We start from the raw sequence: 24,283 nt of genomic DNA, 5'->3' as shown, positions 1-24,283 counted from the left end.
GATTTAACTGTACCCCTCTATACCACAGAGAATTAAGATTTAGTAGAAAATAGGCATGAGGTAAGTGCTATTTAAATCTACTCTGTTCAGTACGACAGCATATTGCTAGCTTGCTTACTGTTCCATCATGCTGTATTGAAGGCATCCACTTTGAAATGGCATTCTTTTGGGCGGGTGTGGGTGGGGGTGTCAGACACACCAAGAGACTAGAAGAGTAATTTGCCACAACTCAAAGGAAAGCAGCATTGTGGTAGTACCTGGGAGTTCTCCAAGAAAAAAAAAAAAAAAAAAAAAGCTACAAACCAACATTTGAAAGGTTTGTGACAAGAAAGAGAATGCAACGACTTGATTGGAGAATTCAGGTCTTTTTTCCACAACCCCCCACCCTAAACTATCACAAATAAAGCCACACACCCCACAGTTCTACTAAGTCATGTTTACAGATGACTTTGCCCCACTACTGGCTCCAGAGTAATCACTCTTTGAACAGCTTGTAACAGAGCAGCACAATGCAAGTAAACAGTATTGGTGGGTAAAAGACCTACACCTCCAGCATGTGAACATTGGCTTTCCAGGCTAGTAATTCCATCATAGTAGACACCATTTAGCCCAGTGAAGATTACTAGCTCTAACAAATGCACAACTTTTGTGCCGTGATGAGTCACTAAACCACTATTCAGAACAACTTAATCCCAGTTCATTGAAGTTTAACAACATATTTTATGTCCTTAATTCCAGGTACTCAAGCCTAGTGTCATCCCTTCTTTTCTTTGTTAGAGACTAAATGTGGGGTATCCTGATCAGTCTATTATGGTGGCACTAATATTAAAAGTTTCCAGTGTATTATAGGTTCATGCTCCCCCAATTTTAGATGACCATGTTCTCACCCCTTCAATTGTTTTCCCCTAAGGTACTCAATCCTATAAAATATCAACTGCTCTAATACATTAGACACAATTGTACATAAGTGCATACAAAAAATATATTATATACAGCAAGTGCCACAGTGCTCCTGTATCAGGAGCAAAAACCCTTTTATCAAAAAGGATAACGTGGTGCTAGCATTTCAGAGCATCAGAGTCCTTGAAGAAAGTCCAGAGCTCAGTGTACTAAATAAGTGTAACAATTTTCATGCTGATCCTGCATGCAGGACAAGTCCGACTGCCTCTTGATTAGGTGGTGTAGCTAGAATGAGAAATGGTTGCCCCATGTTTGTTCTGGTCCTGGGTTGAAACCAGATAAGAGATTTTACTATGTCTGTGGGAGGAAGACTTCCACAGAGGGAAGTTGTCACCATATTTTATGTAAAATGCTTTCTCCTTTACATATTTTTTAAACCAGACCTTCTTAACTTCAGTACTTAGCCAATGTGCGATTACATTTAAATTTAAGGGCTTACTCATTCAGGCTCACGTTCTGAAAGCCATCAAGGACTTCACCAAGGTTTCCAGAAACTCACAGCAAAAGGTCAGACACAGATTGTCTTCCTTCATACATAACTGACAGAAGGAAAAACTGTTACAAAAACCCTTGGCAAGGCAATGATAACTTACAGAACTAAGAACAGTTAACAGGTTCCTGCATGATAATTCTTAAGTGTAAAAAGGGACAACACAGTACAACAAAGGCAAGATGATGTTGGAGATGGTTTTACTTGCAAGTCCAGTTTTAGATTCACGTTTCACCCTTTCCAATGGGGGAACTACAGCTCTGCACGAGATGAAGTGAAACAGAAGCCCACTCTATGGTTAACCAGTTAAGACAGCACACTGAACACTATTTTGGAAACTAGTCACCTGAAGAAAAGTTTGACCATGAGATGTGCAGATTCCTCCCACAAGCAGCTGGCTCTCTTGTGTAAATACTTCCAGTGATGATCTGAAACTAGTGTCACTAAAAACCTAATGCACAATTTTGAAGATGGTATTCTGGGGGTTGGGAAAGGAGAGTTTGAAAATCCACAACCTTCATTATAGAGAAACCTTGAAGTCCTGGTTATGGTCCAAAAACCATTTGCTTTGGAAGTGTTCAAGTTTCAGTTCTCCATAAGCAGCTTTGCTATATTGGCAGGATCTGTTCTAGGACACTTTTGGAGGCCTGTGGAATTCTGTCTGGAAACTTTACTTCAAATTCTATAATAAGGTCCCCTCGCTGATCTGGATTCTTGGGATATGGGAGACCCTCTCCAGGGATTCGCCGCTTTATCCCAGGTTTAATGACATCCTTAAATACCATTGGAATGGTCCTGCCATCCAGCGTTGGCACATTCACTGTGCAACCACACAGAGCCTAAATTTAAAAACAAGGCAATTAGAAAACCATCCACATAAAACTGCTACTAAATTTTCCCCAACAATCAAACAGAAAATGTTTCATTGTGATGGCCTGCTTATTCCCATTTTGCACAGTTAATCTGATGCAGACACCAGACTAACAGACATACAAATACACAAGTGAGACTGCAAACCCCACTTCCTGAAAATCCATTTCTGTGAGAGTCTGGACATTCAGAGTTTATTCTAAGTTAGCAAATCACAGGCAAACTAACAGGGTTTATGCCCTCTTGTTGCTCACAAGCAAATATCCTGAGGCTACTGAACCTTTTTAGGCAGATCACAAAACAGTTAGGAATAAGTCCTATTACGGATTCCAGAGTGCAGAGGAGAGGAGATTTCTGTATTTCTATCTGTCACTCCCACTATCCATACCCAAAAGCTAAGAAACCCAACTAGTCCCATGATGAATCCAGCACTTTTGCTTACCTCACGGAGGCTGATCTTAGCTGGGAAAATGATGTCAGACCCATCTCTCTTAAAGACATTGTGTGGTTTGTCTTTTAAAACAAAGACAATGTCAGCTGGAATGTTGTTTGCTGTTTGGTCTCCCTCTTTGGGGAAAGTTATTTTTGTTCCCTCTTTCCACCCTCGTTTGACTTCAATAGTCAGAATTTTGTCCTCATTCCGTGTGGTCTTCCCATCTGCATTAAGCCGTTTGTGAGATATTTTCATTTTCTTGGTGCAGCCAGTATATATTTCCTCCAAGGAAACCCTGAGATCATGAATGACAGGAGGGTCTTGTTTTTTGCGCATACTTTCATGGCCAGAGCGGGAGCGAGCGAAACCCATATTACTAAAGCCCCCCATTTGAAAAGTCGAGAAAGGGTCATCAACATCCATGTCTTCATCTCCATTCCTTTGTACAAAAAAGGTATCAAATGGGTTCCTCCCACCAAAGAACTCCGCAAACATAGCATGAGGATCTCCATGAAAGGTATAGCTGAATGAGGTACCATTGGCACCTCCACCACCGCTGGGACCACCGCCTCCTTTTAGTCCTGAAAAAACAGTGAATACAAATCCACTTGTTAGTTACAAAGCCCAAGCTTCTAGGTTCTTAAGTGTTCAATCCCCCACAGCATTGTTAACTGCAAGACTCTCACCTCACCCTAAGATCTACAGCATGTCATTTATTTATGACTTTTTGGGTCTGAGGCACATTCAATTGGTGTCAAGATTCAGACCTTTCTACTAAGAAATTAGAACCACATTTAAGAGCTTGATTTATAATCACTAAAGGCAAAAGTAATTTAATGTTAAGTGCTTAGAAACAGCAATCACTTCCCACTTCAATGAAGTTAGAGATCAGTTTCATAACCAAAACGTACAATACAAATATACCAGAATCTTCTAGTGATAAGCAAAGCCATTCCGCAGCCAAGTCTCCTCCTCCTCTTAGTAGCAATATGCTGAATGGGCTGCTTTACTAGGTGTCAGCTCATGAGATACAACATAAAAAATACAGAACTAACAACTGAACAACAACCCAAATTCCAATTTTGGGAACTAAAGACAATTACCTAGAAAATGCCAACCAACTAGTTTGAATAAGAATACTACTCCTTCTGGCTCCCGAAGTTTCAGTTGAGTTAGCCAAGCTAGCTCTTTGAAAAACTACAAAGAAACTAGCCTCCCTTACTTGAGTCATCTAAATAGATGAGACTGCACCCTAGAAAAACCAACCTGGACTAACATTAAATTAGAAGTCTGATGCAAAGTTTAATTCCTTAATCTAAAAAAAGAGGTCAGGCAAGCACAATGCCACAAAGCTTTGCATGCAGACTTCAGAGCAGTTCTACCATAGAGTCTGACGGTGTTTTATTAGACCTTTTAACAGGCTATGTTGTTAATACTACAGGACGCTCAGATAAAAGAAACTGGCCAATTCCCAAATCCACTGAGACATGAGGAACTCAATCCATTTTCTTTCATAACTACCTGCTACCCAGTTCAACTGTTCCTTTTACTCCTTCTAGTTTGCTGACAGCATTTTTCAGTCACTTCCCTTATCCTTGCTACTGACACCATCTATGATCTAAGAAAACTGACTTGTCCTGTACACTCCTTCCAGAGTTCAGTACTGTTCCCTGAAAGCCAACCAGCTCTCCACACCCCTCCAGACCTGCAGACAGAACTAAAGAATTTCAGAACAGGGCATAAAAGTAATAGTCCAGTTACTACGCAGTATTTTGCTTCTGTCAGTCCCAAGGTTCAGAAGGGTACCCAAGTTAGCCTGTATCTTCAAAAACTACAAGGCCTGTTGGCAGTTTACAGACTAACATATTTTGGAATATAAGCTTTCGTGGACGAATACCCATTTCATCAAATGCCAGAGTTGCATCTGGCAACCCACTATCCATCATCTTGTCTGTTAGAGAGGATACCAAATGTAAAGGGAAAGTAGTGGCCTCTCCAGAAAGCTTGGGTGTGCCCCATTAGGGCGTATGTTCTTCTTCTCCTGTCTCCATGCTACACCTCACTTAAGCAAAAGTGCTTATACAAATCATTCTGCTTCCTCAAACCGCTGCTATTTTTCACCATACAGGTAACAGCTATAAATTACATCAGAATTGTCTTCTCCCCATAGGTACAATGTATTTGCCCACTCTCCCCAAAAGAGGGTCTCTCCTCCCACAACAGAGGCTCTGCACCCCAAATCTTGGTGCATCATCCCCCTTCTTACCAACAGATCCTCAACCGCCGACCACTGAGCCACACCCTTTATTTGAGCCGCAAAACCAACCTCCTCTACCCCACCTCAAGGAGCCACCCGTCTCGTCGCCCACCCCCTCCACTTACATCAAATCAGAACCGTCCATCTCACCACGAGAAGTGTCTCCCCACCCCCAGCCACATATCCAGCCCCCCTCCAACAGCTTAATACCCTGATACTCGCCCCCCCGGCCCACAGGTGACTTCCACCCAGCTCTGCAGGAAGCAGCCTGCGGCCCCTTCACCTCCGTACTCCCTCCGCCCCCTGTTGCACCCACTTCTCACCTTCCTCGCCGAACTTGTCGAAGATCTCCCGCTTCTTGGGGTCGCTGAGGACGTCGTAGGCCTCGGCGATTTCCTTGAACCGCTCCTCGGCGCCGGGGTCCTTGTTCTTGTCGGGGTGGTAGCGCAGCGCCTGCTTGCGGTAGGCCCGCTTAATGTCATCGTCTGAGGCGCCGCGGGACAGACCCAGCGTGCGGTAATAATCCTTACCCATGGCGGCCGGCTCCGAGACTCAGACTCCGTCAGCAGCACTCCCCTCCACAGCGCGGCGGCCACCGCCTCCCCCCATTTATATGGCGGCGGCGGAACCTTCCAGAGCTCGCCACCGCTCTCCAGAACCTTCCCTCCGCCCGACCCCGCCTCCCGCCCCCCTCCACCAATCACAGCACTGGCCTGCTGCTCTCCGCCAGTGGGGACGGAGCGTACGTCACACAACCCCTCCTCTCCAAGAGCTTAACCGTCGCTGAGGCCACGCCTCCCTCCCGTCATCAAACGAGGAGCTGAAGGGGAGCGTGGGCGCGCGCTGTGAGACCAACTGTCGCTGGCCCGCAGGCCGTGGGCTCGTGCTGGACGGACCAATGATCGCAGCTCCTCCGCGCGGTCTCGCCCCGCCCTCGCAAACTGAAATTCTAATCGTCAAGGCGGCCTCGGCTTTCTGGTTTGTCCCCAGCGTTGGCCACGCCCACGCGCGAAAGCCACGCCTCTCGTGTCATCCTTCCGAGCGCACCCCTCACCCCGGGTACCACCGCCCTCCCCCCGTCCACCACAGAGCGCACCCATCACCCCGGCCACCACCGCCCTCCCCGCGTCCCCCACAGAGCGCACCCCTCACCCCGGGTACCACCGCCCTCCCCCCGTCCCCCACAGAGCGCACCCATCAGCCCGGGTACCACCGCCCCCCCCCCGTCCCCCACAGAGCGCACCCATCAGCCCGGCCACCACCGCCCTCCCCCCGTCCACCGCAGAGCGCACCCCTCACCCCGGGTACCACTGCCCTCCCCCCGTCCCCCACAGAGCGCACCCATCAGCCCGGGTACCACAGAGCGCACCCCGTCCACCACAGAGCGCACCCCTCACCCCGGGTACCACCGCCCTCCCCCCGTCCACCACAGAGCGCACCCCTCACCCCGGGTACCACCGCCCTCCCCCCGTCCACCACAGAGCGCACCCCTCACCCCGGGTACCACCGCCCTCCCCCCATCCACCACAGAGCGCACCCCTCACCCCGGGTACCACCGCCCTCCCCGCGTCCCCCACAGAGCGCACCCCTCACCCCGGGTACCACCGCCCTCCCCGCGTCCCCCACAGAGCGCACCCCTCACCCCGGGTACCACCGCCCTCCCCCCGTCCCCCACAGAGCGCACCCCTCACCCCGGGTACCACCGCCCTCCCCCCGTCCCCCACAGAGCGCACCCCTCACCCCGGGTACCACCGCCCTCCCCCCGTCCCCCACACAGCGCACCCCTCACCCCGGGTACCACCGCCCTCCCCCCGTCCCCCACACAGCGCACCCCTCACCCCGGGTACCACCGCCCTCCCCGCGTCCCCCACAGAGCGCACCCCTCACCCCGGGTACCACCGCCCTCCCCGCGTCCCCCACAGAGCGCACCCCTCACCCCGGGTACCACCGCCCTCCCCCCGTCCCCCACAGAGCGCACCCATCACCCCGGGTACCACCGCCCTCCCCCCGTCCCCCACAGAGCGCACCCATCACCCCGGGTACCACCGCCCTCTCCCCGTCCCCCACAGAGCGCACCCCGTCCACCACAGAGCGCACCCCGGGTACCACAGAGCGCACCCCGTCCACCACAGAGCGCACCCCTCACCCCGGCCACCACCGCCCTCCCCCCGTCCCCCACAGAGCGCACCCATCACCCCACGTACCACAGCCCTCCCTCCGTCCCCCACAGAGCGCACCCATCACCCCGGGTACCACAGCCCTCCCTCCGTCCCCCACAGAGCGCACCCATCACCCCGAGTACCACAGCTCTCCCTCCGTCCGCCACAGAGCGCACCCATCACCCCGGGTATCACAGCCCTCCCTCCGTCTGCCACAGAGCGCACCCATCACCCCGAGTACCACAGCTCTCCCTCCGTCCGCCACAGAGCGCACCCATCACCCCGGGTATCACAGCCCTCCCTCCGTCTGCCACAGAGCGCACCCATCACCCCGGGTACCACAGCCCTCCCTCCATCCCCCACAGAGCACACCCATCAGCACAGGTACCACAGCCCTCCCTCTGTCCCCCACAGAGCACACCCATCAGCACAGGTACCACACCCCTCCCTCTGTCCCCCACAGAGCACACCCCTCAGCACAGGTACCACACCCCTCCTTCCATCCCCCACAGAGCGCACCCATCACCCCTGATCCCACAGCTTCCTTTCAAGTGCACCCCTTACCCAGGGTTCCACAGTGCCCCCACTCCCACCAAAAGCAACCATCGCCCTGGTTCCTACAGCCCCCCCTCTCATGAAGGGCACCCATCATCCCAGGTCGCACACCTCCCACCAGCAGTACTCATTATTTCAGCTTCCACTCCTCACCGCAATGGCACCCATCACCCCAGGCTTCACAGCCTTTCCTCCCACTCCAACGCACCCATCACCCTGGTTCCAAAACTTCCACCTTGCCACCAAGGACATTCCTCACGGGGTCCTGTGAACTTTAAGGTTACAAAAAGACTCACAGAGGGGAAGAGAGAGGTACAGGATGTTGAGGAAGGGGAAGGCTAAGGTAAGAGTAACAGAGCTCAGCAGAAGCAACGAGGGGTCCTGTGGCACCTTACAGACTAACAGAAATGTCTGAGCATAAGCTTTTGTGGGCAAAGACCCACTTCGTCAGATCCATGTTACATCACGTAAGCCAGAAGGGTCCTAGAGGAGCACATCACGCAGGACTCTGACCCCAGCCCCAAGGGTGCTGCAGAGTGGTGAGTAAATAGAGGCAGGGAAATGCATGTAAGGGTCATGATTTTGATACAGATCTGTGTATTCCTCAAGTGATTAAAAGAAGACAATGCTGTGTTTGACCCCTGGGCAAAGCCTGGATGTGCATTTCATGCTTTATGCCTGTGTAACCCTTCTGCCAGGGGGAGCCAGCAGCAGCCAAGGCCAGGTTCAATATCTAGGGGTTCCTCTCCATCCATTCAAGACAAAACTGCCTTGAGCCCCCACCCAGTAACCTGGGGAAATTTGCATACCACCCCTGGCACCACTGAGAGGCAATGCTTCTCCGCTCACAAGCAGAGCATGTGAGTGTAGAAATGGAATGGAAATTATTAGGGCAAGGGCAGGAGGAATTCTTCTAGTGCACCATGAGTTACGTGAGTGCAGCCAGGCAGTGGAGGTTGAGGCAGAGGAGGCAGCCACACTGCCCAGCAAAAGCAGCTGGAGGACTCACAGGGGCAGGCTGCATGCCAGGCTTTTTCTGGGCATGGAGCAGGAGTGGGATCAGTTGCCAGTTGTACGTGTCCTCCCCGCATGCAGGGGGAGTGTTCCATTGTGAGTGAGAACAGCTGGGGCACGTACCTTGCCTGCATTCGCTCCTGCATTCCCTCCTCCTCCCCTGTAAATGACACTGTGGCTGCAGGGAGCTGGACTTTACTGCACCCTCCCAAAAAATGTCATGCCCTCCAAGAGGGGACGCTCCCCACTTTGTGCACCGCTGCTCTAGTGCAGTGTTTGCTGAAGTGTGGCCTGTGTACCACTGGTGGTACTTGAAAGGATTTCAAGAGGTATGCTGCAGAAAACAAATTACTGAAAATTCAGAAATAAGAACTGGGAGACAGAGTATGCCGATAAGGCTGAAGTCCCAAAAGGAGTACGCAAATGTGCTAAGTTTGGGAAATACTGCTCTAATGCCAGCTGATGGGAGAGGACCCTTTGGTAATGGAAGGAGAACCCTCACAAAAGGGCCATTGGAAGGAAACAATTTATGTCCCCTGCATGGGACTGCACTAGCACCTCCAGTCCTCACAGATCCAACTGTCCTGATCATTTTCACTTCTCTTTTGGTTGGTGGATCACCCTTTTGGCTGATACCAAATAAGCAACAGGACGGAGAGCTGGCAAAGACTAAATCAAGTGGGGGAGGCAGCACTGTGACCCGTCAAGGCAATCAAGGAACTGGAAGCCAGGACTCCTGGGTTCTCATGCTGACTGGGCAGGACCATGGTGGTCTAGCAGTTAGAATACAAGATTTGGAATCAGGACACCTAGGTTTTACGACTAATTTTGGAAGCATGCTTTGTGGTTAAGGCAGGGAACTGGGAACCAAGACTACTCCCAGCTGAGCCACTGGCTTGCTGGATGACCCAGGGCAAACCACATAATCTCTGCCTTGGTTTGCCTTTCTGGAAAATGGATACAATTGTGCTATGGGAGATGGGTGAGGTTTGTGTAATGTGTGTCAAGCAGTCCGTGATCTTCTGATGAAAGGCCATGCATCATTGCCTAGTTGCATGCAGTTTAACTGGCTGGACATGGGTGGTAAAACAGGTGTTAGCCCACTTCCTTAATGGTAACACTGGTAATTTTTGGCTCTTCCTGAGCGTCTCATGAACAGTGATCACAGAAAGCATTTAACAAAGCAAGTCAGCATTGTGAAAGGGGACTGCAAAGGGCTGTACCTCTGGCTTGGGCAGATTTAGACATGCTTTCCAGTCTGCAAGCTCTTTGGGACAGGGAGCATGGCCCAGAGTCTGAGCTGCATTACACCCTTGTAGGCCCATTCATTTGCTCCAGAGTAAATGAGCTCAGAATCTGGCCCTTTGTTTTCCTACTTAAGTGGCGACCATACCTTTGATCCTAAAATGCAAGAGCTGACCTGCTTCAGAAGAGGGGGAAGGTGAATTGTTGCAGGGATATGGAAAAGGAGGGGTTGCTGCTACTTGGCAGGAAACGTGTAGAAGTACAGGTTCTGCTGTTGGAGGATGATGCACAGGGATTTCATCTCCAGCCTTCCAGGATGGAGAAAGCCTGCGAGGAAAGAGCTGGGTTGGTCTCAGCAGGAGGAACGGGAGGAGCAGGAAGCAGGAAGACAGACCATCAAGGCTAAATGCAAGATTCAGGTTTCTGAACAATTCCAGAGCCTAGCCTGAGGTTAAGTAGTAAGTCCCTCGGGGGAGACTGTTGTCACAGGCTACATCTACATTAGAGGGTTTTGTTGACAAAACTCGCAGAGCGTCCACATTACAGATGCATTCTGTCACCAGTAAATGGGCAGAACCCAGCACTTCTGTCAGCAGTGTTCTGCTGTTCCCCCAGGAAGCAGAATGCCTTTCTCGACAGAATCTGTTGACAGAAAGCCACAGTGGACGTTCTGCGGGGGGCCCTCTGTCAACAGACAGGGCTTCTGGGACACTGGGCAGCCCTATCTGCTGTGCTTCTGGTTGGCTGTTCTGTCAAGAGAGCAGCTAAGCAGTCCGGCCACACTCTCTTGCCAGAATGACCTGCTTTTGTGTGTGGCCACAATCTGTGGACAGAAGTTTTGTCGGAAGAGATCTTCTAACGGTAACTTCTGTTGACAGATTACTGGAGTTTAGACATAGCCACAGCATGATGCTCCCCTTTAAAGGAGAGATGGGGACCACTCACATCCCAGCCTGATTTACCTCATTTGCATACCTCTTTCAAAAGAGGAATGCAAGTGTAGACACAGCCTCCGTGAATAGATCTGATAGAGCAGCAATTTCTGCTGTAATAGGAACATCCCAGCAGGGCCCCAGAGTCTGATTAACTGCTCTGGTCAAAAAGGGCAGTCTGGTTATTCAAAAACAAGAAGTTGTGTAGCACCTTATAGGTCTTGTCTGCACTCGCCCAAAGCTTCGAAATGGCCATGCAAATGGTCATTTCGAAGTTTATTAATGAAGCGCTGAAATACATATTCAGCGCCTCATTAGCATGCTGGCAGCCACGGCACTTAGAAATTCCTGCGGCTTGCTGCCACGTGGCTTGTCCAGACAGGGCTCCTTTTTGAAAGGACCCTGGCAACTTCCAAATTCCCTTATTCCTAACAGCAGATAGGAATAAGGGGATTTCAGAATTGCCAGGGTCCTTTCGAAAAGGAGCCCCATCTGGATGAACTATGCAGTGGCGAGCTGCAGCAATTTCGAAGTGCCGTGGCTGCCGGCATGCTAATGAGGCACTGAATATGTATTTCAGCGCTTCACTGGTAGACGTTGAAATGGCCATTTGCATGGCCATTTCAAAGTTTTGAGCTAGTGTAGACGTAGTCATAGACTAACATTTTGCAGCATAAGAGAGAAAGCCGTGCTAGTCTATATACTATCCAAACAAAAAAGCAGTCAAGTAGCACTTTAAAGACTAACAAAATAATGCTACTATTTTATCTTAAGTGCTTCTTGACTGCTTTTTTGTTTTGAAATTTTGGAGCATAAGCTTTCATGGGCAAAGACCCGCTTGATCAGATGCGTGACTCTGGTTATTGTGGGGTGTGAATTATTTGCATGTGCTCTGGCCTAGGGAAGCACTGGCTGCGATCACTGGGACAGCAGGTGAGGGAAAGGGGCCATGCATATACTCACTGTGGGAATGTGCAAGGTTAGAGATTAATGGATAGCAAGTCCATAAGAGACCATTGTGGTCATTTAGGCTGAGCTCCTGGTTTGTATAGGTCGGAGAACTTCCCTGGGTGTCTGCCTCTTTGAACTAGAGCAGACATTTGAGAAACAAAAAAACAACCCATTTTGTTTTAAAAGTTGCCAGTTGTCAGCTGTGACTGAATGACACAACATCCATTCTCCCTCCCTTCATTGCACTAGCCAGTGGAATTGCCTTGTCTCATAGTCTTATTATTATGAGTTAGGAGTCCTGGGACTTAATCCTGCCCTTTGGCAAGGGAATGTGGTCAAGTAGTTAAAGCAATGGATGTCCTGGGTCAAGTCTCCTGGGTTCTGGCCGTGGGAGTATAGTGATTACAGAAAAATATGGGAAGCCTTGCTGCTTGGTTTTATGCATTGTTTAGGAAGAGCACATTCGGGTTTGCAGGACAAAAATAGCCAAGGCTTGTGTCTCTTTCAGTCAATAACTTCAAGAGTGTAAGGAAAACATCATGCCTCAGTTTCCCCATGAATGCAAGTGGGGTGTTTTGTGAAGCTGACTGAATGCTTGAAAGGCCATTTCTGAGTCTTGCCAGTAAGGGGTTATTAAAGAACCAAGTATTACTACACTGTAATCCCATTTCATGACATGAGTCACTGAGGTGCAGGTTTGCGAGTGCCACACCAGCTGACTTTGACATTCATTTTACAGCTTGTTTAGACCAGCCATGCATTTAATTAAAAAAACATATTGCAAGATAACACCAGGACAATGTAGACTTCCACAGACACCATCACTGCAGGAAAAAAAGTCCCATTCAGTGAGGCAGAAGAGCACATTAACTGCAACAGAAAGCAGGAACTGAACAGCCATGCTGAACATCTAGGTAGGACAGGATTGGATTTCTGTACAATTTAGGTGGAAAACTCTGATGTTTATTCTAAAGCGCTTAAGATTTTTATTGATTTAAATTTTCACCTTTAGAAATTATGGGGAGGTGTGACACTTACGTAAGCTCAGTAGATACCCTGATTCAAAAAGTGAAAGCTGAATATACCCTCAAAACACAAATTGTCACTATTACATGTCAACATATACAAAGACTATATCCCTAAGTCAACCAATACATGTTTTCTTTTAAACCAGTCATTTGTTAAGTAATGTGTAACAAACCCAGTTTAGAAGTCTAAATCACTGACTTTTGCCTCTAATATTGCCTCAAGCAGCATTTGTCATACTTTGTCCCTTTACCAATTTCGTTTTTTTTTTTGTAGGTTTGTGTGTCTGGCAAAATTGCCATTTACTAACAAAACAAAGAATCTAATCTCCGAAGTCCATGACTAGCTAAGAATGTACAGATTTTCACGTTATGCCATGATCCTAGGCACTAAAGGGTTTAGGCCAAGTCTGGGAAGGGGACAGGTCTCTTCTGGCTGTTGTGAATAAAGGCACCCGATAAGCAGGAGGTGGCCCAGGGTTCCTGGAAACCTCACCTCCTTCCATTTTGTTTATATTTAACTCCCAAGAACTGGCCTGTTAAACCTGTGTTTGCCAGTCTCCAGCAAGCCCCTTTCTCTTCCACTGCCCTTAATTCTCCTGCTTGGTTTCAAAGCAAGGTGAACAAAAATTGGTTTAAAAAAAATCAGATTTTTTATTTAAATAAGATTTTTTAAAAAAATCAATATTAAGTATCTCTTCTTTAAAAATAAGTTACAATTAAATCTCATCACGTTCATGCTGAAGCTTCACTTACAGTCTCATAAAAATGAATTACTGGCCCTAATCAGTCCAGCCTGATTACCAGCTCTTGCTTCTTGAATACTGGGCTTTCAGTTTCTGTTTCTCAGCAGACTAATTTTACATATGCAAAGAAAGACACAGGCTGGATAGGATTGTTGTTCTGTCCTTAAGCAGTGACGGACCTGGGCCAAGCAAGGCAGAGGAGTTAAGAGAATGTGTTTAAGACAGGGCTGGGTGCATCTACATTTGCATTTCTCTTTCGAAAGAGGTATACAAATGAGGGAAATTGAAAATGCAAATGAGGTGCATATTTGGCACCTCATTTGCATTTTATTTCAAAAGAGCTTCTTTTGAAAGAAGAAAACCAGTGTAGACGCTGCTCTTTCAAAAGTAAACCCCCATCTTCGAAAGAATTTTTCTTCTCTTTATTTAATGGGAAGAAGGATTGTTTTGAAGATGGGGTTTACTTTTGAAAGAGCAGCGTCTACACTGGTTTTCTTCTTTCAAAAGAAGCTCTTTTGAAATAAGAACACGCAAATGAGGTGCCAAATACACAAATATGCACCTCATTTGCATTTTCGATTTCCGTCATTTGCATACCTTTTTCGAAAGAGGAATGTAAGTGTAGATGCACCCGGCTGTGTCTAGACTAGCATTCCTCTTTCAAAAGAGGCAAGCAAATGAAGGAAATTGAAAATGCAAATGAGACATTTACATATGTGGCACCTTGTTTACATATTATTTCAAAAGGGCCGTGTCTATACTGGAACAACACTCAAAATAGCCATGCAAATGGCTATTTCAAAGATTACTAATGAGGCACTGAATATGCATTCAGCGCCTCATTATCATGCCACCAGCCGCGGCCCTTCGAAATTGCCGCTTTTCGCTGACGTGCGGCTTGTCCAGGGGAGGGAGGGTTCCTTTTCGAAAGGACCCTGCCAGCTTCAAAATACCAGCAGATAAGAATAAGGGTATTTTGAAGCTGGTGGGGTCCTTTCGAAAAGGACCGCTGTCTGGATGAGCCCTGTGGCAGTGCAAAGCAGCAATTCTGAAGAGCCATTGCAGCTGGTGGAAAGCTAATGAGGCACTGAATATGCATTTCAGCACCTCAATTGCATGGCCATTGCGAAGTTTTGTTCCAGTGCAGATGTGGCTTTTTCGAAAGTAATCCCCATCTTCAAAAGAATGCCCCCTTCAGTTTTTTTTTTTTTAAAGGAAGAAGGGTTGTTTTGAAGATGGGGATTACTTTTGAAAGAGCGACGTCTGCACTGCTTTTCTTCTTTTGAAAGAATATGCAAATTAGGTGACATATGTAAATATGTCTCATTTGCAATTTTAATTTCCTTCATTTGCATGCCTCCTTCAAAGAATGCTAATGTAGATGTAGCCAGAGAGACAATATATAGGAAAAGATGGAGGTAGAGAAGAAAGGAAGAGTGGCTTGGAAAGAAGAAGGGAAGACACTATTCAGTACACAGTATATTCCCACTCACTTTTGCTACAGAAAAACAGTTCTGGCTTCTGGGCGTAAGGGAGACCCTAATTATATTTTAACGAAATTCCTTCCCTGGATAGACACATTTTCCTTTTCAAGTGTAAGCAGTCCAAAAAGGAGATGCAGGGCCTAGCTGCAAGAATGAAACATCGTAAGGAAAGCTGTTTATTGGGAGAAAATGATGGAGATGTGTCTGACAAACAAGGTGGATCAACTGGTTACTGACAAATAATTCACTTTTCAATGCATCATTTTTCAAGACTCTCCCTATGCCTTTTAGCGTAAGTATGATTTAACAGGTAAATTCCCAAGCTGTTTGCTATGTTGGATGTTGCTAGAAAAAAAAAGTATCTTAATTAATCCTTATGGCTTGTTTAATTAGTTAACTTTTGAATTCAGTTACCACCCAACTATATGGTACAGAAAGCTGCAGTAAGAGAAATCCAGAGTTGCCAGTTGCTCGTGATGCAATTTTCTTATTTTCTATTACATAATGAATGCTCCTTATTTTGGAACATCATAGTCACAGACCATAATGGTGATGCCATAATTCTATTCCCTATTTTATTTCAGCATAAATCAGCTTTCCAAAGGGAATCCCATCCTATATTTAAAGATTAACAAAATAATTTATTAGCTGAGCTTTTGTGGGACAGACCCACTTCTTCAGACCATAGCCAGACCAGAACAGACTCAATATTTAAGGCACAGAGAACCAAAAATAGTAATCAAGGTTGACAAATCAGAAAAAAAATTATCGAGGTGAGCAAATCAGAGTAGACGGGCAGAAGCTGGGGGGAGGTCAAAAATTAGATTAAGCCAAGTATGCAAACGAGCCCATCCCAGTTCAATTTTCTGGGAAACTTCAATTGGGAATGTTCTGGGTCATCATAGGGGCTCATTTGCAAACTTGGCTTAATCTAATTCTTGACACCGCCCCTCTTCTGCCCCTCTGCTCTCTGATGTGCTCACCTCGATAATTTTTTTCTGATTTGTCCACCCTGATTATTTTTGGTTCTCTGTGCCTTAAATACTGAGTCTGTTCTGGTATGGCTATGGTTTGAAGTAGTGGGTCTGTCCCACGAAAGCTCACCTAATAAATTATTTTGTTAGTCTTTAAAGTGCTACTTGACTGCTTTTTTGGTTTGATAGTATATAGACTAGCACAGCTTTCTCTCTGTTACCATCCTATACTTGTTTTCGTAAATAAATAAATAAACAAACAAACAATTTCCAGTGAGTTTATTGGGGTTTACTCCAAAATTAAGTGCGCTCTAAGTGCAGTCAGCTTTAGCTTTTTTGGTAATTTGGAATCAGATCTGCATCCTGGCTGAAAAAAGGTAAATGACTGACTGAGTAATAGAGTGAGAAGAACAGCTATTCAAATAATTTTTGAATTCTGATTTAGGATTCCATTTAAAAACTATCTGGCACAACTTCAGAGTCATCCGTTTGTACTTTTAGCAGCCACATTTCAGACAAAATATCAGGAGCAAGCAAAAGATATTAATCATTTAGTACAACCACAACCATAAAGACTACAGATGAAGAGATTAATCAATTCATTTATGCCACAAATTCTCCTTTTTCCAGTGATAATACATACTGTTAAATGCAGTGTATGAGAAGAAACTTGAACTGTATGCAGGAAATACTAAGGGGGAATTTGCCATTTTAAGTCGTGATGGGTGGCACAAAGTACACAAGGAACCAGTAACATGTGCCTGTGTGATAGGAGAAGATGGGCTTGCTTATCTTTCAGAAATGATACATCACACAACAGTATATTTAAAAGAAGTGGCAGTGAAAGCTGTAATAAACTCTGAGCAAAAAAAACAATTGTCACATTTGCAGTTTTGCCACGGATAATGCTGCAAACAAGCGAAGATACTTAGAAGAAGACCTGGAAGAATCCGTAATGACATTTGACTGCAGGACCCATTACATCTTTTAGCCAAAGACTTGGGTATGTCTTTCCATGACTAAAAGAAAATGTTGAAGTCGCAAAATACTTCCGTTATAATCAATTTGCTTCTGCTTTGCTGAAGAGACCAGGAGGATCCAAAGTAATTTTCCCTCAAGATGTTTTGGATTTCTGTGGTTGACTGTTTTGAACAATTTATTAAAAAATGGCCTATTGTCATAAAATGATTTGAAGAAAACCGTGATAAAACAGATGAAAGTATTTCATCTAAAATCTCTAACAATGGATTAAAGAGGAATGTAGAGGCTATGCTCAGTATAATGATGTCTATATCCATAGCTGCAAACTTCAGAGAAATTGCTGATGCTATCAAAATTTGGAAGGCACTTCACGAGACACTGATGAAAGAAATACTTCACTAGAAAGTTAATGTAGGCAATAAAGAAGCAAATAGATCAAGCACTGAGTGCATCTCATTTTCTGTGAGCATTCTGAACCCCATATATAAAGGCAAATGCCTAACTTCTGAAAATGCTGCTGTTGCCATGGCATGGAGATTTCAAAATCACTCCTCAGTTATACCCATCATAATAAATCTCCGAGCTGAAGCAAAACCATTTAATCAGTACAGACACATCTACATGAGAAGCCTCTGTTGACAGAAGTCACTTTTGCTGGGAAATCCCTTCCAATACATCTGTAAATGCAATCTGTGAACACATAAAAGCAGGTTGAAAGCTGGCCTTCTCTTGCCAGAATGGCTCACTAAAAACTCTGCAAACAGGGCTGCCCAGGGAACTGGAAGCCCTGCTGTTGACAGAAGGGTCCCAGAACGTCTACACCACCGTTTTGTTGACAGAACACTGTTGAGAAAAGCGTTATACCTGAACGAGAAGAGATATAATGCTGCTATTGGACGTGCAGGGTTTTGTCAACGAACTGTCAACAAAGTGTATTTTGTGTGTAGACGCTGCACACTTTTTCCTGACAAACACCCGGTTTTTCTGGGAAAATCCTCTCGTGTAGATGTAGCCTACATGTTTACTAATGATTTTGTAAACTAAGTCACTCTCCTGAATTAGTGGAAAGTACCTTGAAACAGCGTTCTTTCAGTTGCTAAGATAAGTTTTCACAGCAGTATCTTCCTTTACAGGGAGTATTTTCATTTCTTAGCTTTGAGTATATATTACTAGTTGAAAACATCAGGAAAACTTGTTTTTCTATTTCAGTCTGTCAATCAACATGACAGCAGGAACAGGGAAAATGAGAGCTCATGGTAGAAGTTTTAAGGAGACTGTACATTTATGTTGTAGTGACATTTGTTAGAGGTCATAAACTTTTTTAATTTTTAAGGGCAATCAGCTAGCAACTCAGGAGATTGTTACACATTTGCAAATGCAGCATTTATGCAACATATAAGATTTAGTTTAATAAAATAAGTGCTATTGTGTTTGTGTATGATTCAGTTACCATTTCTAATGTACTGATACTGCAGCTTGACACAGATAATGAATATTATGTACTATTTCCTAAATTTAAAAAAAATTATTTAAAACAACTGAACATATACCCTCCCAGGTGTTAAAAAATACTAGACTGAGTTGTAAATGCTTTAGTAATCATATTTCACCATTGTTTAAGAAATATGTGAAGTAGTATGGGTGGAAAACTTGATTTAAATCAATCCACTGTGTTTCAAAGGGACAGAACAGTCTTCACAACTTGTGTTGTTGCTTTGCACTTCTAAACAGCTGCTGTGGCCCTAACCCACATGTGGCTGCACGTTGGTGACTGCTGCAAAGTATTGTGGGAGCAGTCAAGATGTCGGGTGCTGTGAAGAGATAAGAGCATTGTTTTGCTTTCTTGAAGTTCAGCAACAAAGAGCAAGCACCCAAACTGCAGACTGTGGATTTAAAATTCCAGGGACTTCTTTAGAAAGACAGAAGATGTAAGGCCCATATGTCGTTACATTCTCCTGCCTCTCTCCTCTCCTTCTCCCATAACAATCTGGGTTGATTATAAGATCTCAGTCAGAAACTGAGCGAGTGAAATTCCTGACGGGTTAGTGTAGAACTAGGTTGGGTAACTTCTGGCTCATCACTTTCCAGATGTTCCTGCAAGGAGCTGAGCTGGCTGAACAGCCACCACCCTATCCTTGACAGACCCTCAACAAGCAGGACTTAGATGAAGCTCAAGGTAGGAGCACGAATAACCAGCCTGTATGGTCATGCTCATGTGTTGTGGTGCGGGAAAGACACTCATCCCCAGACCTCTCCCCCAGCTTAAACCCAACATTCAGGGCCTAGGGGAGTCACACTCAGGAGGTGAAATTAAATAAAACTATGTATTGTATTCTTAAAAGTTTATTCACAGGTGGTACATAGATATTAGAAACAAATACACATTCAAAAACCAAGTAAAATTTACTATTTTACAAAGCAGAATTTGCATCTGAACTTAATTTAATGGGATGGTTGAGCTTGCATTTGCTTTACTAATTGTTGTATCCTTGGAACTGTTGTAGCAAGTGTGCATCGAAGATCATCTTCAAGATTTAATTTATTTCGATATTTGTTTTTAATTGTAAGCAGATGTGAGAAGCCCGATTCACACAAGAACGTAGTTGGAAATGGAAGTAAAATTCTCAAAACAACATCTGACAAACGTGGGTAGTCCACTCTGCGTCTGATCCAGAACTGATTATTTGGCATGGCTGAAAACTCTGCTTTCATCTCATGGCTGCTGATCATATCAAGAAATTGCTGCTGGGCGACTTCAGGTACATCACACACATCCACACGGAAAGGATTTGTTGCAAGAGCAAATAACTTTTCATTTGTATCTGGAAAATATTGGAGTAGCTCATCACTTAAATGTCTCAAATGCTCCTGTATCGACAATCGCAAATCATCATTAATAGTAACGTCATTTGTACTTTCTTCGAGAAAGGTTACGAGGGTTGGAAACATATATATTTTGTTTATATCAATTTTTGAAATCCATAATTGGAGTTTCATTCTGAAGGATTTTATTTTCTCTGATAATCCGATAATTGTAGAATTTGGTCCTTGAAGTGATACATTTAAATCATTTAGTAGTCCAAAAATGTCTGCTAGGTATGCTATTTTATACAAACTCTTGTTTTCTGTAAACAAATATTTGAACTCTGTTTTGTTCTGTGACATGAATGTTTTCAGTTCATTTCGTAACTCAAACACTCGATTTAGAACTTTGCCTTTGCACAGCCAGCTTACTTCAGGGTGAAATGCTTCATGCAAAGAACCTAGTTCCAAACAAAGGTTTTGAAATAGGTGAGTTCTCAGTGTGCTGGACTTAATAAAATTTACAGCTTTAGTAACTTCATTAAGTACCTGGTTCAAAGAAGTAGGTAAAGTTTTAGTTGCTAGCGCTTGCCGATGGATGAAACAGTGAGTTCCAATTACTTTTGGAGAAACGTTTGTAACCAGGGTTTGGAATCCAGACTTGTGATCAAGCATAGCAGGAGCCCCATCTGTGCAAATGCCACACAAGTTTTTCCATTCTATGGAATGTTCTTCAAAGAAAATATTCAAGATATTGAATATATCTTGTGCAGTGGTTGTCGTTTTCAATGGTTTGCAGAACAAAAATTCTTCTTTTACGTATTCATTTTTAATATACCGTACATATGCCATGAGTTGTGCAAGATTACACGCATCAGTTGTCTCACTGAGCTGCATACTAAATAATCCTCCAGGAGAACTTTTAATTTCTTCGATGACTTGAGATTTGATGTCATTAGACATGTCAGTGATTCTACGCTTAATTGTATTATTGGACATGGATAAATGCTGCAGCTTTTTCAAAGCATCTGCACCTACCAAAAGACGGACAATCTCCTTGGTACAGGGAAATATTAGATCCTCTGCTATGGTATGTGCTCTCTTAGCTTTCGCAATTTTCAATGCTACAACGTATGAGGCTTCTAAGGCCGCTAAGTTTTCTTGCTGGTAAGAGCCATCAACATCAAGCCGGCATTTCTTGAAACCTTCTGCTTTTTGTTTAAAAAAATTCACATCTTTGCTCTTAAACTGATGGTGTTTAGTATTTAAATGACGTTGCAATTTATTTGGTTTCAGCGATTCATTGGCAAGAACTTCCATGCATATGACGCATTGTGGCCTGTCCACTCCTGCTATCGTTATCGAAGTAAATCCATACTTGATGTATTCATCAACATACTTTCTTTTTTTTGAAGTCATTTTTGCAAATAAAGGACGAAATGAAATTTATAATCCCTTGCTGTATTGATAACAAAACACATGCAAAAAGTAAGCTTGTGCCAAGCAAACACCAGATCGCTGCTGTGCTAAAGCTCATGCGCACATTATGACTACGCCATGCCAGACTCATGGCGTCGCACATATTGGTTATCTATACAGTGCCCAATGGTGCAGTTAAGCGATATTTTATTAAATATTCCAGTGCTGTAACTAGTTGATTTTGCACCTGAGGCAAGAATATAAAATTGTGCCCCCTCATATATATATATATATATGTAGAAAAAGGGAAAATACATCAACAACACACTGCTTACCCTGGCTGGGAGGAGGGCATTGTGTCTGGTTCTCCCCAGCTCACTGGCAGAAGGGGTCTGTGGTGGAGCCATGCAGGAGGCAGGGGAGGGCAACGGTGTGTGTGTACTGACAGCAGGGCTGTAACAAGGTTGAGGCAATGGAGGCACTTGCCTGAGGTACACATCTGAGGGGGTGCAGAGCAGGACAGGCAGAGAGCTCCTCACCCTCCTGATGGAGCTTGCTTGTGAACAGCTGCCACACCCTCCCTGCCCACATAGGGAAGATGAGGGGAGATGGGCTGTAGGTGGTGCTGCTCCTTCTCCCCTTGGGAGCCAATGGGCTGCTGTGAGCTGTGTGGGCAGCTCATTTCGGGGCGGGAAGGAAGGCGCATCAGTCGTGAAGAGCCAGTGGCTGGAAGCCAGGTGGGGCATAGAGCCCTGACTGACAGTCATCATCAGCAGGAATCCTGACCCTCCGCAGTTTGAAGCCAGGACACTGGACAGCCTGGAAGGGTGAGGCCACGGCACCCACTGGGACGGGGGATACTAAGGAGCCTGGTGATGGGCAGGGGCTGGGGACAGAAACCTGAGATGGGAGCTGGAGTTGACTCCATGAAGGGTGGCAAGGTTGTGAAAGGGGCAGCACTCTAGGCACAAGGGGCAGGGCTGGCACATACCTTCCCTCACTGGGCCTTCACCCACCACCCATAGAAAGGACTGTATCTTATTATATATTTATACAGTGCCTAACCATGGGATCTTGATCTCTGTTGAAGTATCAAGGTGTTACCATAATATCAAGTTTACAAGCTAGGGCTTAGATGCCCTTGGGCTACATGTGCAAAGCTATTCATGCCTGTGACATTACAGGATTGGGTCATATTTTAAATAATATGCAACAAATGGATGTGACAATGGCATGTGCCAACATCTGCACACACACAAAAAACCCTGTAGGTTTTAATTTGCACCTGTACTCAGCCATTGCCTGTGTGTGCTAGTCCAGTCATTCTGCATGCACTTTCATTCCATTCATCTGTTCATAATGCGCACATATCTCTCACTATTTCCCCTCTTCCAAGTCCTCATTCACCCAACCACTCATTCTGCAGGTGTGCACACAGCTGACCCCTGCGGTTAGACATTGGCTGGGGCAGAACCCTGTCTGGGGCAAGGGGGTGGGACCCCAACCCCCTGCAGTTGGAAGTCAGCTGGGGCAGAGCCCTGGCCATCAGAGCCAGGTGGAGAGGCCCCCAACCCTCCATGCAGCTGGAAGCAGAGCTCAGCTGGCATCCCCAGCCCTGTAAACCCCAGCTGGTGTCAGGGGGAGGGACCCCAACTTCCCACAGCTAGAAGCCAGCTGGGGCAAAGCAGCATCAGCTATGGGAACCCCACCTTCTTCAGAGTCTGGAAGCCAGGGAGCTGATCAGCTCTACCCTCCCTCCCAACCTCGGCCCCAGGCCCCCATCTCACCTGAGCTGCTCCGTGCTCCTCAGTTATGCAGTCTTCTGACCTACACCTGATACAGTTCTTAATTTAATTGATTGGTTTAACTGATTGAGGGCTGTTAATCCAATTAAGAAGTTGAGTACCACTTCAGTGTGAATGGCTTCTTATGAGCCACCTGTGGAGCCACCCAGCCCAGCTAATGACTTTTTAAAAGTAATCCTGTCCCATAGGTTGGGAATCCTGTAGGCTCAAGGTAGGAACCTGAGGCAGTACTTAGCCAAACATATACAACTAGCACAGTGACAGCAGAGGCATAAAGCTGGTTAAGAGGTGGGCCCTGTGCTGAAGTGCTGCCTGTTTGTAGGAATTGGATTTGGGCCAGGTTCATCAGGTGTAGCACCTACCGCATCCTCTGAACCCTTTTTTCCACTACTGTGGCTGCCAAGGGCAGGACAGAAGCTGGGATCCTTACCCACTTCCCCTGAGCTTCACAAGTCTCTGGCTGCACTGGCATGACTTTCACACAGTGATTTCTACCCCCACTCCAGGTACACCCAATCCTGAATCCCTGTGAGTCACGGGGCTGCCTTGGTGTATTGCTTTGCCGGGCACTGCTTCCTCTGCACCTTCCCCACCCGCCGTGCTCATCAGGTAGGTGAGTCTCAGGGTGGTGTCCCTACAGCAGGATGGAGACTCAGCATAGGGCACAGATCAGCAGGTGACTTAGTGCTCAGTCAGACAATAGCAGGAAGCGCTGACTTCCTAGTTCCCAGAATCCCGCCAATGCTCTTCCGGCCCGGCGCGACCCTCCCCTGGAACTGCCGATACCCCTTCCACCTTCCCCCCACCCCGACCGTGCCAATGCCCCTCCCCCAAACCCGCCCATGCCCCTCCCACTCTCTCCCCATCCCTGCCGCTACCCCTCCCCTCAGGCCTACCCGGGCCCTCCTGGATCTGCTCCCCCGAACTCCCGCCAACGGTGCCTCCTGCCTGGTCCCCGGGGCTGTCCAAGCGCCGCTGCAAGATCACGTGAGCGACGGACCCTCCACTATAATGGGCTCACGAGAGTTTCTCTCCGCGTGTGTCCCGATAGGCTCGGGGACGGTGACACTCTAAGGGGATTCGCCCCCAGTTCCGTCATTCCCGCCACCTCGCTCATTCCAATTGGCCGGAGCCCGGTCACCCGCGCCAGTTTCCATGGAGACGCTTGGGTCGGGCTCGCT

General features: G+C 46.3%; 1 protein-coding gene and 2 long non-coding RNA genes across 4 annotated transcripts; 1 reads left to right on the top strand and 2 right to left on the bottom strand.

The window, feature by feature from the left end:
• Window positions 1-354: 354 nt before the first annotated feature.
• Window positions 355-5,650, bottom strand: DNAJB1 (DnaJ heat shock protein family (Hsp40) member B1). Its single transcript, XM_074979663.1, has 3 exons — window positions 5,334-5,650; window positions 2,763-3,334; window positions 355-2,289 (listed from the first exon to the last, which is right to left on the bottom strand). The coding sequence occupies exons 1-3, from the start codon at window positions 5,542-5,544 to the stop codon at window positions 2,059-2,061; spliced, it is 1,014 nt and encodes a 337-aa protein (XP_074835764.1). The 5' UTR covers window positions 5,545-5,650; the 3' UTR covers window positions 355-2,058.
• Window positions 5,651-5,848: 198 nt separating this feature from the next.
• LOC142002923 (uncharacterized) lies at window positions 5,849-19,784 on the top strand. Of its 2 annotated transcripts, none has more exons than XR_012642744.1 (3): window positions 5,849-5,988; window positions 19,165-19,252; window positions 19,648-19,784. It is a non-coding gene; the product is annotated as an uncharacterized LOC142002923 (long non-coding RNA). The 2 variants fall into 2 exon arrangements; XR_012642745.1 differs by lacking the exon at window positions 5,849-5,988 and adding an exon at window positions 18,774-19,004.
• A 1,428-nt stretch (window positions 19,785-21,212) lies between these two features.
• On the bottom strand, window positions 21,213-24,273 carry LOC142002924 (uncharacterized). Its single transcript, XR_012642746.1, has 3 exons — window positions 23,999-24,273; window positions 23,085-23,130; window positions 21,213-21,337 (listed from the first exon to the last, which is right to left on the bottom strand). It is a non-coding gene; the product is annotated as an uncharacterized LOC142002924 (long non-coding RNA).
• Window positions 24,274-24,283: the final 10 nt, after the last annotated feature.

This window comes from Carettochelys insculpta, chromosome 29 (genome assembly GCF_033958435.1).
Source record: "Carettochelys insculpta isolate YL-2023 chromosome 29, ASM3395843v1, whole genome shotgun sequence".
Classification (NCBI taxonomy): Eukaryota; Metazoa; Chordata; order Testudines; family Carettochelyidae; genus Carettochelys; species Carettochelys insculpta.
This window is presented reverse-complemented; position numbering and strand designations above follow the sequence as displayed.